Source organism: Stomoxys calcitrans, chromosome 5, assembly GCF_963082655.1.
Source record: "Stomoxys calcitrans chromosome 5, idStoCalc2.1, whole genome shotgun sequence".
NCBI classification, from domain to species: domain Eukaryota; kingdom Metazoa; phylum Arthropoda; class Insecta; order Diptera; family Muscidae; genus Stomoxys; species Stomoxys calcitrans.
Window position 1 is genome coordinate 133,102,370 of NC_081556.1, and position 20,482 is coordinate 133,122,851.

The following is a 20,482-nucleotide window of genomic DNA, read 5'->3' on the forward strand; positions in this document are numbered from 1 at the left end:
TGGGCATATTAGACAACCATGAGACTCAAATAAAAGGTATTTTGGAGTAGATTACGAATATGGTGTTAAAAATTAGGTTCAAGTGAAAGCAAATCTAATAAAGTCAGTAGGAAGTCATGAGAAAAATCATTGTACAAAATTTTAGCCCAAACGGATGAAAATTGCGCCCTCTATAGGTGCAATGTATATTAAAAAATACATTCAGTGTCGAATAGCTTATTATACCCACCACCGAAGGATGGGAGTATATTCATTTTGTCATTCCATTTGCAACACCTCGAAATATCTATTTCCGACCCTATGAAGTATATATATCCTCGATCAGATCAGCATAAAAATCTTAGACGATCTATCCATGTCCCTCCATCTGTCCGTCTGCCTGTTGAAATCACGCTACAGTTTTTAAAAATAGAGATATTGAGCTGACACTTTGCACAGATTCTTTTTTTCTCCATAAGCAGGTTAGAGTCCGAAGATGGGCTATATCGGACTATATTTTGATATAGCCCCAATATAGACCGATCCGCCGATTTAGCGTCTTAGGCCCATAAAAGCCACATTTATTATTCGATTTTGCTGAAATTTGGGACAGTGAGTTGTGTTAGGCCCTTCGACATCCTTCGTCAATTTGGCCCAGATCGGTCCAGATTTATATATAGCTGCCATATAGATCGATCCTCCGATTTTGAGTCTTAGGCCTATAAAAGCCACATTTATTATCCGATTTTGCTGAAATTTGGGACAGTGAGTTCTGTTAGGCCCTTCGACATACTTCTGCAATTTAGCTCAGATCGGTTCAGACTTAGATATAACTGTCATATAGGCCTATCTCTCGATTTAATGTTTTAGGCTCCTTAAAAGGCGCATTTATTGTCCGATGTCGCCGAAATTGGAGACAGTGAGTTGTGTGAAGCCCCTCGACATACTTCTGCAATATGGCACAGATCGGTCCAGATTTGAATATAGCTGCCACATAGGCCGATCTCTCGATTTAAGCTTTTGGGGCCATGAAAGGTGCTTTTATTGTCCGATTTTGCTGAAATTTGGGACAATGAGTTGTGTTAGGCCAACCGACATCCCACTTCAATTTGGCACAGATCGGTCCAGATTTGGATATAGCTGTCATATAGAACGATCACTCGATTTAAGGTTTTGGGCCAATAGAAGGTGCATCTATTATCCGATGTCGCCGAAATTTCGAATAGTGAGTTGCGTTATACCCTTCGACATCCTTCTTCAATTTGACTTAGATCGCTCAAGATTTGGATATAGCTGTCATATAGACCAATCTCTCGATTTAAGGTTTTGGGGCCACAAAAGGCGCATTTATTATCCGATGTCGCCGAAATTTGGGACAGTAAGTTGCGTTAGGCCCTTCGACAGCCCTCTTCAATTTGGCCCAGATCGGTTCAGGTTTGATTTTAAGTCTTGGCCCCATAAAAAGAACATTTTTTATCTGATTTCGTTGAAATTTAACACAGTGACTTATGTTACGCTTTTCGACATCCGTGTCGTATTTGGTTCAGATCGGTGTATATTTGGATAAGGCTACCAAAAAGACCTACATGTTGTTTTACAAAATTTATAAATGACTTGTGCTTGTTAGACCTCTCAATATTAGTGTCGAATTTGGTGCAAACCGTACCATATTTCGTCTAAGACCCCATAAGGTGTATAAACTCTTCATCGACTCGTTATTTTGAATCTATCCGATCGGTTCAGATTTAGATATAGCTCCCATAACCGATCTCCAGATTTGATTTCTTGAACACCTTTAAGCCGCAATTTTTTTCTGATTTGGCTTAAATTTTGCATGTAGTGTTCTGTTATGACTTCCAACAACTGTGTCAACTACGGTCCAAACTGAGTCAACTGTAACCTGATAGCACCCAGCGGTCTATAACCTTGAGCCCCTACAAGCCGCAATTTTTGTTCGATGTGGCTGAAATTTCGCATGTAGTGTTCTATTATGACTTCCAACAATGTACCAACTACTGTCCAAATCGGTCTATAACCTGATATAGCTCCCATATATACCCGTCCCCCAAGTTGCCTTCTTGAGCCATTGTAAGCCGCATTTTTTGTCTGATGTGGCGGAAATTTGCATGTAGTGTTCTGCTATGACTTCCAACAACTGTGTCAACTACGGTCCAAATCGGTCTATAACCTGATATAGCTCCCATATGTACCCGTCCCCCAAGTTGACTTCTTGAGCCATTGTAAGCCGCAATTTTTGTCTGATGTGGCGGAAATTTCCCATGCAGTGTTCTGCTATGACTTCCAACAACTGTGTCAACTACGGCTCCCATATAAACCGATCTCGAGACTGGACTTCTTGAGTCCTTACAAGCCGCAATTTTTGCCCGATCTGGCTGAAATTGTGCATGTAGCGACTTTTTCGGCTAGAATTTGTTCCCGAATCATCGAAAATTGAGTCCAACATATTGACAGATGCAAACATGCCCATGTTCGCCATATGAACTAAGTCGAGACCCATTCAAAAATGTTTGAAGAGTACTTCAAGCCGATAATAAAGTTTTTGAAATAAATCAAGTGGTTTGCGTTTTATTAAATAAAATGTCAAGTCCTTAATGGACAACCCAATATTTCACTTCTTCTGATCTTTTTAACATCCATACCACTTTCAAAAGGACGAAAATGGATTACAACTAACGTATATTGGCTGGGTGCCTTAAAATCATTCTTGTAGCTCTTGGACCTTGGCCAGAGAATAGCAATGGTGTTGATTGAAAGCAGTGAGGTATCCAGCTCTTTTTGCCTCCCTTCAACATCATCGTAACATGGGCTGCTTGAAGTTATTGTATTGGCACTTTCATGGGGTGTGTTCATCTGGTATTCGTCATCTTATTTCTAATGTAGGGATGTTTGTCAGAAATACTAGGTTTTTCAAAATGTCGCAACCGTTTGTAGTTGATTGGTCAGCAGAACGGACTTATAGATAATTCTTTTTCGTCCGAACCATTCATATGTAGAATCGACTGGCAATAGTTTTTCACACCCACTGCGACATCCAGAGATTAAAGTCAGTTGGTCACAACTCTCTCGTCCTCCCTCCAATTCCTGAAACTTCATTCGCCAACGCAATGCACCGCATTCATAGGGGACATCCACTGCGTGTTGTTTGATCCAAAAAAGAGATGTTAAGGTGACTCGGAATAGAAACCCTTAAAATTTTTTGGAAAAGAAACAGGCATCTTCATATTCTCCAGCGAATGAAGTTTCTTTCACAATAAGTTTCTTTCACAATAACCCCAAGGTCTTTCGTTTTTCCACCATTTGACTAATATTTAGAAGACCAGAACATTGGATATATATCCTTTATATAAGTGTATATACGTATGATGTAAACCTGTATAACAAATGCCTTAACTTATGTACCAGTATCTACTTCATCTTGGAATATAAAACATTGCCAACAAATTTTCAAAGTCTTTTTTTGATTGGTTTACCAATTATGGCATTTGAGTAGTTCCACCTTACAGATATTAGATTAATACAAATTACTTTGTCCCCCCATACCAAACGAAAAATCAACAAAGTATATAGCCAGGTATATATATGTATTTTCAGGGATTTATTTTATACTCTTCTGTAGCTATTTACAAAAAAAAAAAAACTCAAGAAGCGAGACATGCCCAAAATCAAATGAGAACCAGTGCGAAACGCCAAACCCCTCTGCAGCAAAGTACAACAAAAAATCCCTTTGTGATGGTTGGCTAAATCCTTCGCTGCCGTGTACTGAGGCACCTCTAATCGCATGTAATGCGCGCGCATTATCTCACTTCTTATCTGAGGCGCTATATATGCCTCAAAAACTTGAACAAAATCCCCCCCCAAAAAAAAAGAAAAGAGAAATAAATGGACAATTGCCAAGCAGCCAACCAAAAGAAACGAACTGTTGGTTTATCTCCATATACAGCCAGCCAGCTAGCCAGTCAGCCATACAACAAGCATTGCCTCTGTCAAACACCAAATGCCTTAGTCTGTTTGTTGGACTTGTGAGGAGAATAAGGAAGAGAAGTAGCAACACAATGTACTCTCATACCAAGTGGTATCTTGCACACCAGCACTCACACACATGTTTGGTTTTTAGCTAAAGCCAAGGTGCCAAATGTGAATACATAGAACTCCCCAAAACAAAGTCATCATGGAGTGGGTGTAGCCTTGTGCTTAGCCAAGCATAACGACATTTTTGTTTTTGTTTTTGCTGTTGTTTGTTGTTGTGCTCGGCAACGACTGACAACTAACAAACAACAAAAGCTATAGCGGTACTCATGCTTACTCCCAAAAAAGCACACACATCCATACAACGTATAGTAGCTGCATTACACTAACAACACGTCATCCTGTATTAAGTAAAAATTTTAGGCCATGCTCTTACTCTTTCCTTTTGCTGCAGTAGCACTCAAAGAGACAATCTCCTTATAAATGAATTCGGAGACCTTAAACAGCAGTTAAAAAAACCCCTTTTTTGGTAAAATTTCCCAAAGAGCTACATAGGTACTTAAGGTAGCAGCTACCAAGCTAAATAGTATTAAAGTAGGACTTCATTTTAGATTAAAAAGCCTCAAACTTGGAATTTTTCTAAGGCCTTTGGAAAGCCTGCTTAAAAAATTGATAGGTATCTATTCTAATAAATCTCCAAAATATTTCTAGCTTATTATCTGAACTTAAATCCAAAAATCTTCCTTTCCCTAACTTAATGGCTATATCTTACACCCGAGTAAAAAAAAACAGAAAATAGAATTCCCTCGATTTTGGCAAACCTTTGTGTCATTTCTTATAATCCCTTTTGTAACTGTATTGGTAAGATAAAAACCGAGAGCGTCCACAGACTACACCATTCGTAACGTTACACATTTAACTCAGCTCTTTTTATCCATTCTCTTTCTCTTTGCTATGAAATTAATTCTCTTTACAATGCATATGTATGAGTTTTGTTTTGGTTACACACATAGATAAAATGCCGGTAGAGAACCTGTCCCTAAGAATGCTCTCATGGTATGCTCTCTTAAACTTTTAAAGAGTTGTCAGTGGATTTCTAAAATATTGTTAAAGTATGTGTGTGTGTGTGTGTGTGCTCATTTTAAATTTTGCCAAAAACGTCGGTCTGACTTTAGCAGATTATGGTGGCAGCATGTATAATCCACTTTGCGGATTTTGATTTTAAATGAGATTGCTTTCTTAGATAAATATCTGTCTTACAACATTATTTAAGTCAATGGTCTGCCCTTAAAGTATCTTACTTATGAAATGATCTGAAACAGATGGATAAGCGGACAAGTAAACCAGTAAAAATGTGCCAAATTCGATGAGGCCTTGGGACACCAAAACCATTGATTCCACTAAAAATTTACACAAATTAACTTAGTTGAGGGGCACATGCATACTTAACTGCCAAAATCTGCAAAAATCCAGAAAGGAAAGGCTATAGTCGGGTGCAGCCGACTATATTATACCTCAAACCACTGAGTCGACCTACTACTTTTAATAAGTAGAACCTATGTCCAAATCTTTTCAGACTTTAATTAATACATGGCCTTACGGACAGACATGGCTAAATTAAATCCGAAAGTGATTCTGAGTTGATCGGTATACTTATCAAACGGTCTAACTATTCTCCTTCTTAGCGTTGCAAATAAATGCACAAAGTTATAATACCGTGTACTACAGTGGTGTTCTAGGGTATAACAAATATTCTTGGGGCCGTAGAAGGGACATGGGTTTATATGGGAGCTATATCAGGTTATATACCGATTAAGACCGTACTTGGCACGTTCGTTGAAAGTCATAACAGAACATTACGTGCAACATTTCAGCCAAATTAAATAAAAATTGCAGCTTCCAGGGTCTGAGGTTGACAAATTGGGAGATCGGTTTATGTAGAAGCTTTATCAGATGATACTTCGATTTAAACCTTACTTGGAAATCATAAAATAATACTACGTGCAAAATTTTAGCAAAATTCGAGCAAAAATTGCGCCTACCAGGGCCTTAGGATGTCAAATCGGGGAGGTAAGTTTATATGGGTGCCATACAGTATCAGTTTACAGACCGATATGGAGCGTACTTGTCACGGTTAGTGCAGGTCATAACAGTATATTGCGTAAAATTATAGCCAGATCAGAAGACAAATAAGGCTTCCTCTCCAAGATGTTTAAGTGGGAGGTAAGTTTATATGGGAGCTATATCAGGTCATAAAACGATCCGGATCATACTGCGCACGGATGTTAATAGTCAGAAGTCAGTCTTTGTGCAAAATTTCAACGAAATCGGTTGAAAATAGAGGGACCTAAGGGCTCAAGAAACTATACCGGAGATTGGCTTATATGGGAGCTTCATGCAAATCTAAACCAATGTCGCTCATTTGCAATCCCATAGACCTAAAATCAATAATAAGTATCTGGGCAAAATTTTAAGCGGTTTGTTTTTCGCGTTCGACCGCTATCGTGACTTCCATGGACGGACGGACACGAGGGCAGAGGGAATGACTTGGCTAGATTGATTTTGAGTATCAAGACGATTAAAAATGTATACACTTTATGTGGGTACAGACCGATATTGCAAAATGCTACGTTTTAAGCCACCTTTTGACAATATGGTACCAAATATCTTCGACTGCAGAGCACAAGTTCCGTTTTCCATCTGTTATTCCTTAACCCATTCTCGTAGACTATTTCGAAAGTCTCCATTGTGAGCTTTTCATGATCTCGCTGATGATCGTCAGAAATTTGCCTTGGATAAAATTCGTTCCGTAGAAACAGCGAGAGCACCCACCTTGAAACGTTTCTCATTGCCACCAGCCTTCTGACCACTACTAAATTTCTAAATTTCCTATGAACATTCCATTAAGGAACAGGGGATACTTCACTCATATCAATGACTGCAATCCGATTGAAGATAAGATCAATGATAAGGGGCCTCCTTGTTTTAGCGACACCACTTGGTAGAGAAGGTGTCATATGGCAGGATACCTCTCAAATGTAGCCAGTATTAGTAAGTGGATGGGTTAGGTTAGGTTTAAGTGGCAGTCTGCCATCAGACTCACTTAGACGTTTTCATCCATTTTGATACCAAAGGAACAGAGGAAGGAAGATGTCTTCTAGTTCTTACCTTTGAACCATCCAGATCGCTTTAAAAAGCCCAACAACTTGCGTATGTTCATAACCGCTTAATCAGACAAGATCTCAAAGAATGGTGGAACTCCTTTTGACTGCCAGTGCGGGACACATACAGAATGTGTTCTATAGTCTCTTCTTCCTTGATTTCCTTACATCTTCTGTAAAAGTCGTTACTGGAAACCTTCATTCTGTCTGCATCTTGTCCGATTAGATTAGTCAGTTTCAGTTCTTGCCAGTGAAAGCAAAGCGGTAGGCCTCTTCAAGTCAAGAGTTGACCTCATTGTCTTGGAATGCTTACAGCCCCCTCTTTGTGACCATATATAGCAAGGGGATAACCACGCATTGATAACCCCGCCGGATTGTATATTATAAATACACCGGGGGATATTTGAGTAGACCTTCGTGCGGTTCAGGGCGGTGACATTTCTTTACGTTGTTAAATATCCGCTCGATATCCAGTAAGAATGGTGCCCTTCTTCAGTTCGAGAGACGTTTCGAGCCTCGTACCACTTTGTGGAGGGCCATCTACACCGAGGTTCATTTCCCACGAAGTTTTCCGCTGCCAGTCCCTCCATTAACTTTAGGTCCATCAGTGTCCCCTTCCAATGCTACCGACATTTCCCCTAGGAACTCCTCATCGCTCTTCGCTGTTCCTTTTTGAACCAACAACCTACCCAGGGCTTCACGATATTCGTTGCCGCTCTCTTCGTCGTATTAAAATTGTAATGGTAGTTAAAAGTATCTTGGGTATACGGGCAATGGAACAGACTTCTTATTTAATGCTTCTTCATTCAGTCTGTTTTTCAAACAGAGCAATGCAAGCGGTGATTTGCGTCATACTCTTAAAAATGCGATGTAATACTCACCACACTGATATAAGTGGCGAACGTTTAAATACTCCAACACCGTTTAACATCGTTTTTGTCCATGGCGGTGTTATGAGTAAATGTAAGACAAAAATGGAAACACCGCATCAACATAATTGTCTTGTTACCTTTTCAACGATGAACATGCCGATTTATTTTAACAAAAATATATTTTGATGTTGCTACTATTAAAATGCATTTCTGAAAACTGATTGCTATCAGTTTTTGGAATTTTTCAAATTTGTTTTTATGTCAAAATAAACCTGCGGTATTTGCGTTGTTTTGGGCAAACACTCATAATACCACCTCATATACCAGATACACATGAGAATACGATTTGCGGAGGTAATTTAAACCCGGTAGTCGCTCGTTTGCTTCAAAGCGATGCATATTCATACAAATGATACATACACACCACCGCAAAATTATTTGTGGTTTTGTACATGCCGGTTTCGTTGGTGATCCGGATGCCTCTTGGTCACCTCGGCACTTGGATAAATTTTTCGGTCCGGCCGTCCGTCTGTCAGCCGAAAGCACGCTAACTTTCGAAGGAGTAGAGCTAGCCCCTTGAAATTTTGCACAAAACACTTTTTATTATTGAGCCTCTAGAGATAGCAATTCTTATCCGATTGGAATAAAATTTTGCACGACGTGTTTTGATATGATATCCAACAACTGTGCCAATTATGGTTCAAATCGGTCCATGACCTAATATAGCTGCCATATAAACCGATCTTTGATCTTGACTACTTGAGCTTCTAGAGGGCGCAATTCTTATCCGATTTGACTGAAATTTTGCACGAAGTGTTTTCATATCACTTCCAATAACTGTGCTAAGTATGGTTTAAATCTTGAATGAAATTTTGCTCGACGTGTTTTGTTATGACATCCAACAACTGTGCTAAGTATGGTTCAAATCGGTCTATAACCTGATATAGCTGTCATATAAACCGATCGTGGGTCGTGACTTCTTGAGTAGAGGGCGTAATTCTTATCCGATTGGAATGAAATTTTGCACGAAGTGTTTTATTTTGCCTTTCAACATCTTTGCAAAATTTTGTCAAAATCGGTCCGTACCCGGATATAGCTCTTATAAACCGATCTCGGATCTTGAGTTCTTGAATGTCTAGAGGGCGCAATTATTATCCGCTTTTGCTAAAATTTTGAATGAAGTGTTTTGGTTTGACCACCAACAACTGTGCCAAGTATCGGTTCATAACCTGATTTAGCTCCCACATAAACCGATTTCGAATCTTGACTTCTTGAACCGCTGAAAGGCGCAATTATGCAATTATTATCCGTTTTGACTGAAAATTTGCATAAAGTGTTTTGGTTTGACCATCAGCAACTGTGCCAAGTATGGTGTTGATCGCTTCACAACCTGATATGACTCTAATATAAACCGATCTGCCGAGTATACATCTTGAGCCTCTAGAGGGGGCAAGTCTTATCCGATTTGGCAGAAATTTTGCATAACCACTTCTGGTATGACCTTTAACAAACGTGTTACATATGGTAACCTGATATAGCTTCCATAAAAACAGATCTTTCAATTTTATTTCTTGAGCCATGATAGTGCGCAATTCTTATCCGATTTGGCCGAAATTTTGAACAATGAATTCCACTTTGGTCTTCAACAGCCAAACTAAGTATTAACCCCAATCGGTTTATAACTTGGTATAGCTGAAATAGCATAGCAATTCGTATTCATTATCCTTTGTTTGTCTATAAAAAGATATTGGTCAATGAACTTGACAAATACGGTCCATGGTGGAGGGTATACAAGATTCGGCCGAACTTACGGAAGGGAGAGTACTCCCTTTTTCTCAGAGCAATTTATTAGTTTTCGGGTTGCGGGTTACTGAAACTCATGCGCCCTAACCGCATGGTTTAGATGGAACCACAAGTGTATTCTTCGATGTAGCCAGCTGCTTGCTTCAAGATCCCACGACCGCTTTCAGCCGCACCTAACCTGGGAACAGATGCTGATGTTGGCCATTGGTTATTTAAAAGCGGCAATAACTCGCCTTCCCATTTTGAGTATCATAGGCAGTCAGTATTTCAGTTAGAGTCAGTGTCATTCGAATCTTTAAATAAATTCGCATCTAGAAATCCTCCATTTGGTCATTTATTAACCTACGACTTTTCCTAGCAACCTTTGACTTAAAACGACAAGTAAATGCCCCAAACTTCAAAATAAAAATTTTCAAAAAAATATTTTAAAGTAGTTCAAAAAAATGTATTTCCCCCCTTTTTTAAAGCGTTAGACAATAGCAATCAATTTACCCTAATATATCTCACTGCTAGCTGCTGCCTGCAAAATCCCCATGCACGCGTACACACACACACACACACAAACATCATTCCATTTACAACAGCACAAATCTGCACTCACACAATGAAGACATAATCCTTAATCCTTCTTGCTACCACCCAAAACAGAGGAAATGATGTAAAGTGGGTTACAACAAACTCAACCTCCAGCAAACCAAACCATAGCACCACAAACTAATAAATCCCCCATACAAACGAAGAGAGTTTAAGAGAGAGGCCTTCAATGAGGCGAAGAAGATGCAAGAGAATATTTCTTCTACAAAAAAAACATGTGCTGGTTTAAAGAGTATGGGAAGCAACTAAATGAGTCTCTTAGTACGCATACCATGATAGCCTAAGCAGCCAATACAATAACACAAAACAAAATAACAACAACAAAAAAACACCGCACATATGCGAGTGTGGTAAAATATCAGTTGTGCGACAACTTGCGTTAGGTAAGCATGTTGTGACGCGCGTTTGCACAAAGAATTCGAAACGAAAGCACGACGGCGACGACGACGCAAAACGTTGCTCACGACAAACGCCGCTAAATGTAAAGAAACAATAACAACAACGTTTAGTAAATAGCCAAACAAACAAAACCACCCAAAAGAAAAACAATTGAAAGTTTTTTTTTTTGTTTTCACTGTAATGACAAACGATGCGTGTTTGTGTACCATGTTCAATGTTGTTGTAGGATATCCAAATAACCCAAAAAAAAAGAAAAACAAAAACAACCTAAAAAATAAAATCCTAAACTAGGAAGAGCCATTCATTTACTTTGATGATGAGTCTAGTTGTCTTTTGATGTCTGTTTTGATTTTCTATGCGGAGTGTATAGGAATTATGGATGTTGTTGTTGGTGTTATTGGTATTGCCGCTTTTAGATAAATTTTAAATTTGACAATTGTTATTGATAATCGAGCCGAGAGAGGCGCAATAACAACAGCTCGCCCAAAAACAACAACAAGAGAAAATCGCGGCGTGAAACAAACGACTAGCACACAGAGACAATGTCGGTTATGAAACGGCGACGGCTTTGTTGAGTAAAAACAAAAATATACCAGACCTTATGCTATGTTGTTGTTGCTTATGCTTATGGTGTTGAAGTGTGATAACAACAACAACAACAGCGGCAACGACAACAAAGTCAACACCAATTACACTTATTGTCAAAACCATTAGAGACAATAACAGCGACGAGCAATACAATTAGAAGCAGCAGACGAAGGTGCAGGAAGAGCAACCAAGCGTAAGAGTGGCGAGGAAATAGGAGAATCTTGACGAAGCCCCCCTCCCTTCCCCGCTTGCAAATAGCCGAGCCTCATCTAGAACCCATCCTAGGAATCGGCAACATATTGAGAAGGAGCGACTACATCTACGACCCAGTAGAAGGCGAAGAAGAAGAAGCAGCAGCAGCTCAACAAGAGCCGACTACAGCAGTATTTGATTTGACAGCTTATCAACGAGCATTTGACATTGCGTGTTGACAGTCATTGTATGGCGCCCGTTCGATCAAGTGCCCCGATTTACGAGAGCGAGAGAGAAACGCGCAAACGAACAGATAACAGCTTATCTCAAGGGCTTAAGCAAATCAAATGTCTCTCCGACATTTATCTAGATAAAAGGCAAAAAGTGCTAAATTGAAAAAAAAATTATATTTTTTTGAAATCCAAAAAAAAAGGAAAAAGTTTGTTTCTGGTTTCCTAAGTCTTGCGGTTGGCATAACTTACCCCTCGGGCGGTTGTTGTATGAATGTCAGCCCGCCACCATAGTTTTAGCAGTGTCACCTGTATGCAAACGTCCCCTGCTTATCTACTGGCAGCTGTCACTTTTTGACAATTAAACTCTAAACATCAAAGCAGCAGTAGTAGCAGCAGCAGCACTAGTGGCAGCATGCATGCAGCAGACACGGCTAAATGCATAATGACCACAGAGAGTAGAAAGAGATAATACAACATAAGGAAGAGGAGGGCAAGCAAACAGCAAATTTAGGTATGACAAGGATGAGCAATGAATTGAAAGAAAACCTTAAATGAATGTCCCATCAGTCTTTAAGCATCCTTTAGTGACAAAAATCTAAACTTCTCCCATTGCCTCTGCCTATGACAGTGTTTTTAACTCTTAGACACATATTTGGCTTAAATCCTAAGACGGCTGATGTGCTTAATGTTTATGTCTTTATGACCACTAATTGGTTACATCCTCTTTGGCGGCTAGCCGGGCTACTTACAAAATAGCCTTACAAATATTTTATGACACTTTTATGAGCTGCTGCCTGCCTGCCTGCCGGACCAGGGTCATTAAAACCTATAAGCAAAACAAAAAGAAATATTAAAACAATAGCAAAATCCCTTAAGGTTGATGAAAACGAAGCAAAAGAAGAAGAAGAAGAATAACATCTTAAATCCAATAAAGTAAAAAAGCCAACAAAGAGATAAACATAAACAAACACTTAAAGGTTTCAAGCGCTGCTAAATGAAGTGGCGCCCGACGGTAAGGCAAAAGAGATTTAGCTTAACAAAAACAAAAGAAATGTTTAATAAAAATTGAAAAAAAAGCCGACGGTGTGAGTGAAAAGGAAAAAATATAAAAACCAAAGTTAAAAAATAATAAACCGAAAAAAGAAAAAAAAAATATATAAGTTAACAGTTACTAAATTTCTGTTTTTATTAATTTGAGTGCTTTTACAGAACTAAATCAAAAATCTTAAACTTAGGTTGAAGTTGGTTGGTGCTGCTGTTGGCGCTGCTGCTGTTGGTTGGTGCTGTTGCTGGTGCTGCTATTGGTTTCTTGCTGATTGACGATTTTGTTATTGTTGTCGTCATGAGGTGTCAGGTTACCCGCTTTGCTGTGTTTGCTGTTGATCTGCGGTACTGGTGGATACGGATTGTTGACCCTTGCGTTAGCTGTAGAAATGCTTACATTTCATTACCATTACCATTTCATATTGTTGCTTACAAATCATGATGGTTCACTGTTTGTTGTTGCAGGCGGACAATGTTGACTGACAGCGGTCAATGAATTAATCAATAGAATCAGCAATTTTTTGGTATCGAAATCCAATATAAAGAATTTTTTGTTTGGCTGACATCCCAGCAAACATCTTTGATGTTAACACCTCCCCTCTTAGTTACGAGCGTCCTCGATCGTAATACCGTTAGAAGTAAGGTATCTGAGATAATCTTGGTACGTCTCTTGGAAAGTTTGTTGAATTCGATGTCGGAACTGATAGTTGATTGGGAGGTGCTAGATTAACGGTTTCAATCAATGGGCGCTGCTTTCTTCTTATCAAGAACAATACCAGAATGAGAGCTGCAGCTATTGTGAGTAAATGCACGGCCGCACTCCATTTGTTTTTAATGTTCAACAGTTCTATCGCTTTTGTATTGTTTAGATGGATCCTTTTTACAAATTCCAAAGTGGTTACTTCTTCTATTTTTGATCCAGGAGATCTAGGTTGTAGGATTGCAGGTAATGGTTCGGCATACGTTGTTTGGAAATAGTTGTATGTCTCGTTGTCAATTGTTATGGAAGCGTTTTGAAACTTGATTATGAAGGTTCCCGTAAGATTGTACTGCTCGTCGTTGATGAGAATGGTACCATCGAATTGATTTAGTAGAATCATCCCAGGCAAGACTTCCTCTACTGTAGGGGTGGTGCTATGTCTCAATAAAGTACAGTTTGCTTCTACGCTTTTTAAAAGATTTAACAAACAATTTTCTTTTTCTATTCTTTTGACATTATTTAAATTACAAACAGTCAGATTATTGAAAGATTTACATGGTTTAAGGATCCCATAGGATTCATTTTTACAAACTAGTATTTCATTATAATCAATTTTATTAATAAGATCCCCACTCTTAGTGGGTTTAATCAAGAGTTTACTGCAGGAATCTAAATTCGTAGTCGGTACATTGACGATATAAATAAGTGATTTTTCATTTGATGCAATTTTTACTTCAGAGAATTCGAATATTTCTTCTATGTTTACAAAGGGAATTGAATCTTTCTCGAAAAGCTCTTTTGCAATATTCACTTCAGTGTTCGACAATACAAATGAATTTATTATGCCGGACTTTGCCCAGTGAATGGCATAATTTACATTAACAATTTCTTCCTTTAAAAGGTCAATTTTCATTTTGAGCATGGTTATAAAATTTTCATTGGTTTTTACAATTTTTAAATTCTTTAATTATTCACCAAAATTTTTTTCTCTACCAGAGTTTTCACATTTTTTTCACTTTCGTACTTAAATTCTTCTTAATTATTAAATCTAACTTTTTCCAACTTTTCTTAATTCTATTGATTTTTCTATTTCCTGAAGTTACAATTTTTAAATTCTTTAATTATTCACCAAAATTTTTTCTCTACCAGAGTTTTCACATTTTTTTCACTTTTGTACTTAAATTCTTCTTAATTATTAAATCTACGATTCACAAATTTTTTTTTTTGTGTTCACTGCCTACTTACAAATGTATCCCTATAAAGATTTTCCATACGTCCATGGAGGCGATTTCGTTGTCCTTTCGTTAAATCTACTTGGAGAATCGTCCGCTTACTTGTTGACGTGTGTTGAGCCGGTAGTTGTAGCTACAGCCTCTGTGGTCTTCTAGGGTGTTTTTTTGGTCCTTGGTCACAGCCTCCGGGTGCGTTGATGGATTGTTGTGCCCCACGTTGGGCGCCAGTTAACAGTTACTAAATTTCTGTTTTTATTAATTTGAGTGCTTTTACAGAACTAAATCAAAAATCTTAAACTTAGGTTGAAGTTGGTTGGTGCTGCTGTTGGCGCTGCTGCTGTTGGTTGGTGCTGTTGCTGGTGCTGCTATTGGTTTCTTGCTGATTGACGATTTTGTTATTGTTGTCGTCATGAGGTGTCAGGTTACCCGCTTTGCTGTGTTTGCTGTTGATCTGCGGTACTGGTGGATACGGATTGTTGACCCTTGCGTTAGCTGTAGAAATGCTTACATTTCATTACCATTACCATTTCATATTGTTGCTTACAAATCATGATGGTTCACTGTTTGTTGTTGCAGGCGGACAATGTTGACTGACAGCGGTCAATGAATTAATCAATAGAATCAGCAATTTTTTGGTATCGAAATCCAATATAAAGAATTTTTTGTTTGGCTGACATCCCAGCAAACATCTTTGATGTTAACATATATTCATCAAACAACTTCTAAAAATTAAAAAAAAAAACAATAAAATTTTAAATATTACCTTTGTTGCTTGTGTCACTCAGAAAATTTGAAAAAAAAAATCAGGCAACTGAAAGAATTTCTTTAAAACTCCAAAATCCCTTCAAACTATCATCCAACTGGGTTATTTCGCCCCTTCTTCGCTGTTTTACATATCCCCAAACCATGGATTTCCAAAGTGCAATGGAAACATTTGCCGAAGCCTGGGTTGCTGCCAATGCCGGACAACAGGTATGTCACATTCAATAAAACCCTAAAATTATAGACATTCGTCCCATTTTTTTTTTTTTGGTGGTTAAATGAAGTGTCCTGCTATGATGGCCTATGGCAGTTTTTGTTGAAAGGTGTTAATTAACTGCCATCAATTCGTTTGGAATAGCTTTTGTCCCTTGGAGGAGACATGTGCAAACATGTTGACAACGAATTTTCTTTACTAATATTATAATGTCATGTACATATTGGTACGCACATAGGTGTTTAGGGTTTTTAAAAATTTAAGGAAAAATATTAGGGCCGGCCAAACCATGGATGGACTATGAACCTTATGTTGTTGCTAAATCGGGGGTTTGGTTTATTTGAGGGCGATATCATACGATGAACCTATGTTCTAGTCCTGGCAGCTACATTAGACACAAAAGCGGGAAAAGTTCCAGTGGGCTGAATTTTATATAACCCCTACCAAGCATTGCATATATCGATGAAGAATTGCCTACTTCAACAGCCCAAGAAGTCAAATCTTGAGGTGGGTTTTTATACCCTACGCCACTACTTTGGTACAGGGTGTTATAACTCAGTGAATTAGTTTGTAACACCCAAAAGGAAGAGAGATAGACCCATTGATAAGTATATCGATCGACTCAGAACCACCTTCCGATTCTGATATATTGGGTTGCCCAAAAAGTAATTGCGGATTTTTTAAAAGAAAGTAAATGCATTTTTAATAAAACTTAGAATGAACTTTAATCAAATATAGTTTTTGAAAAAATTTGTCAACGCCGACTATATGAAAAATCCGTAATTACTTTTTGGGCAACCCAATAGCAATGTCCGTCTGTCTGTCCATATTAATTTGTGTATAAACTACAGGTACGCGATTTTCCTCCGATCGTCTTCAAATTTGGTGTGGGTATGTTTTTCGGCCTAGAGACAAAGCCTATTGAAATTGGAAAAAATCGGTTCAGATTTGGATATAGCTCCCATATATGTGTTCGTCCGATTTTCAGTAATACTGCAATAAAATGGTCATTTTTTAACCGATTTTCTCGAAATTTGGCAGAAAGGATTTTCTTATGAGTCCCAATATTATAGCCGAATTTCATAGAAATCGGTTCAGATTTGGATATAGCTCCCATATATATGTTCATCCGATTTTCAGTAATACTGCAAAAAAATGGTCATTTATTAACCGATTCTCTCGAAATTTGACAGGAAGGATTTTCTCATGAGTCCCGACATTGCTGGTGAATTTCATGGAAATCGGTTCAGATTTATATATAGCTCACTAGTATATATATATCACCCGATTTTCACTCCTAGAGCCACTGCAAGCGCATTTATAGACCATTCTTCCCAAAATTTTGTACAACACTCTCCCCGACGACTTCCACAATGTCTATAAAGTTTGCTCGAAATCGATTCAGATTTAGACATAGCTTCCATATATAAGTTAACAGTTACTACATTTCTGTTTTTATTAATTTGAGTGCTTTTACAGAACTAAATCAAAAATCTTAAACTTAGGTTGAAGTTGGTTGGTGCTGCTGTTGGCGCTGCTGCTGTTGGTTGGTGCTGTTGCTGGTGCTGCTATTGGTTTCTTGCTGATTGACGATTTTGTTATTGTTGTCGTCATGAGGTGTCAGGTTACCCGCTTTGCTGTGTTTGCTGTTGATCTGCGGTACTGGTGGATACGGATTGTTGACCCTTGCGTTAGCTGTAGAAATGCTTACATTTCATTACCATTACCATTTCATATTGTTGCTTACAAATCATGATGGTTCACTGTTTGTTGTTGCAGGCGGACAATGTTGACTGACAGCGGTCAATGAATTAATCAATAGAATCAGCAATTTTTTTGGTATCGAAATCCAATATAAAGAATTTTTTGTTTGGCTGACATCCCAGCAAACATCTTTGATGTTAACACCTCCCCTCTTAGTTACGAGCGTCCTCGATCGTAATACCGTTAGAAGTAAGGTATCTGAGATAATCTTGGTACGTCTCTTGGAAAGTTTGTTGAATTCGATGTCGGAACTGATAGTTGATTGGGAGGTGCTAGATTAACGGTTTCAATCAATGGGCGCTGCTTTCTTCTTATCAAGAACAATACCAGAATGAGAGCTGCAGCTATTGTGAGTAAATGCACGGCCGCACTCCATTTGTTTTTAATGTTCAACAGTTCTATCGCTTTTGTATTGTTTAGATGGATCCTTTTTACAAATTCCAAAGTGGTTACTTCTTCTATTTTTGATCCAGGAGATCTAGGTTGTAGGATTGCAGGTAATGGTTCGGCATACGTTGTTTGGAAATAGTTGTATGTCTCGTTGTCAATTGTTATGGAAGCGTTTTGAAACTTGATTATGAAGGTTCCCGTAAGATTGTACTGCTCGTCGTTGATGAGAATGGTACCATCGAATTGATTTAGTAGAATCATCCCAGGCAAGACTTCCTCTACTGTAGGGGTGGTGCTATGTCTCAATAAAGTACAGTTTGCTTCTACGCTTTTTAAAAGATTTAACAAACAATTTTCTTTTTCTATTCTTTTGACATTATTTAAATTACAAACAGTCAGATTATTGAAAGATTTACATGGTTTAAGGATCCCATAGGATTCATTTTTACAAACTAGTATTTCATTATAATCAATTTTATTAATAAGATCCCCACTCTTAGTGGGTTTAATCAAGAGTTTACTGCAGGAATCTAAATTCGTAGTCGGTACATTGACGATATAAATAAGTGATTTTTCATTTGATGCAATTTTTACTTCAGAGAATTCGAATATTTCTTCTATGTTTACAAAGGGAATTGAATCTTTCTCGAAAAGCTCTTTTGCAATATTCACTTCAGTGTTCGACAATACAAATGAATTTATTATGCCGGACTTTGCCCAGTGAATGGCATAATTTACATTAACAATTTCTTCCTTTAAAAGGTCAATTTTCATTTTGAGCATGGTTATAAAATTTTCATTGGTTTTTACAATTTTTATAATTTTGTTGGTATTTTCTGTGAGTTCATCTATTTTTTTTTAGAGACAGATTATTTATTACAACCTGCCTATTATTGCTTGACAAAACATTGTTAATTTTTTGCTCTATTATCTCGAAATCGTCGTGATCTGGATTTCCGGCGATCCATTTCCAAGTTTTCTTAATTCTATTGATTTTTCTATTTCCTGAAGTTACAATTTTTAAATTCTTTAATTATTCACCAAAATTTTTTTCTCTACCAGAGTTTTCACATTTTTTTCACTTTCGTACTTAAATTCTTCTTAATTATTAAATCTAACTTTTTCCAACTTTTCTTAATTCTATTGATTTTTCTATTTCCTGAAGTTACAATTTTTAAATTCTTTAATTATTCACCAAAAATTTTTTTTCTCTACCAGAGTTTTCACATTTTTTTCACTTTCGTACTTAAATTCTTCTTAATTATTAAATCTAACTTTTTCCAACTTTTCTTAATTCTATTGATTTTTCTATTTCCTGAAGTTACAATTTTTAAATTCTTTAATTATTCACCAAAATTTTTTTCTCTACCAGAGTTTTCACATTTTTTTCACTTTTGTACTTAAATTCTTCTTAATTATTAAATCTACGATTCACAAATTTTTTTTTTGTGTTCACTGCCTACTTACAAATGTATCCCTATAAAGATTTTCCATACGTCCATGGAGGCGATTTCGTTGTCCTTTCGTTAAATCTACTTGGAGAATCGTCCGCTTACTTGTTGACGTGTGTTGAGCCGGTAGTTGTAGCTACAGCCTCTGTGGTCTTCTAGGGTGTTTTTTTGGTCCTTGGTCACAGCCTCCGGGTGCGTTGATGGATTGTTGGGCGCCAGTTAACAGTTACTACATTTCTGTTTTTATTATCCTTGGTCACAGCCTCCGGGTGCGTTGATGGATTGTTGGGCGCCAGTTAACAGTTACTACATTTCTGTTTTTATTAATTTGAGTGCTTTTACAGAACTAAATCAAAAATCTTAAACTTAGGTTGAAGTTGGTTGGTGCTGCTGTTGGCGCTGCTGCTGTTGGTTGGTGCTGTTGCTGGTGCTGCTATTGGTTTCTTGCTGATTGACGATTTTGTTATTGTTGTCGTCATGAGGTGTCAGGTTACCCGCTTTGCTGTGTTTGCTGTTGATCTGCGGTACTGGTGGATACGGATTGTTGACCCTTGCGTTAGCTGTAGAAATGCTTACATTTCATTACCATTACCATTTCATATTGTTGCTTACAAATCATGATGGTTCACTGTTTGTTGTTGCAGGCGGACAATGTTGACTGACAGCGGTCAATGAATTAATCAATAGAATCAGCAATTTTTTTGGTATCGAAATCCAATATAAAGAATTTTTTGTTTGGCTGACATCCCAGCAAACATCTTTGATGTTAACATATATATTCTCGTCCGATTTGCGGTAATATTGCAATCAAATGGTCATTTGGTAATCGATTCTCTCGAAATATGGCAGGAAGGATTTTCTTTTGATTCACGACTTTCCATTCATCAGAACTGAATGTCAGAAATCGGTTCAGATTTAGATATAACTGTCATATATTGGGTTGCCCAAAAAGTAATTGCGGATTTTTCATATTGTCAGCGTTGACAAATTTTTTCACAGCTTGTGACTCTGTAATTGCATTCTTTCTTCTGTCAGTTATCAGCTGTTACTTTTAGCTTGCTTTAGAAAAAAGTGTAAAAAAGTATATTTGATTAAAGTTCATTCTAAGTTTTATTAA

The 20,482-nt window shown here is 37.7% G+C and overlaps 1 protein-coding gene across 1 annotated transcript in view; it reads left to right on the forward strand.

Annotated features, from left to right (window-relative positions):
- The first annotated feature begins 15,517 nt into the window (after positions 1–15,517).
- The window catches only part of LOC106084878 (uncharacterized), a 394,885-nt gene continuing 389,920 nt past the window's right edge, over positions 15,518–20,482 (forward strand). The window contains exon 1 of the mRNA XM_059369492.1: positions 15,518–15,756. Coding sequence (XP_059225475.1) covers positions 15,691–15,756 — 66 coding nt within the window. The 5' untranslated portion in view covers positions 15,518–15,690. The remainder of the gene's footprint in view (positions 15,757–20,482) is intronic.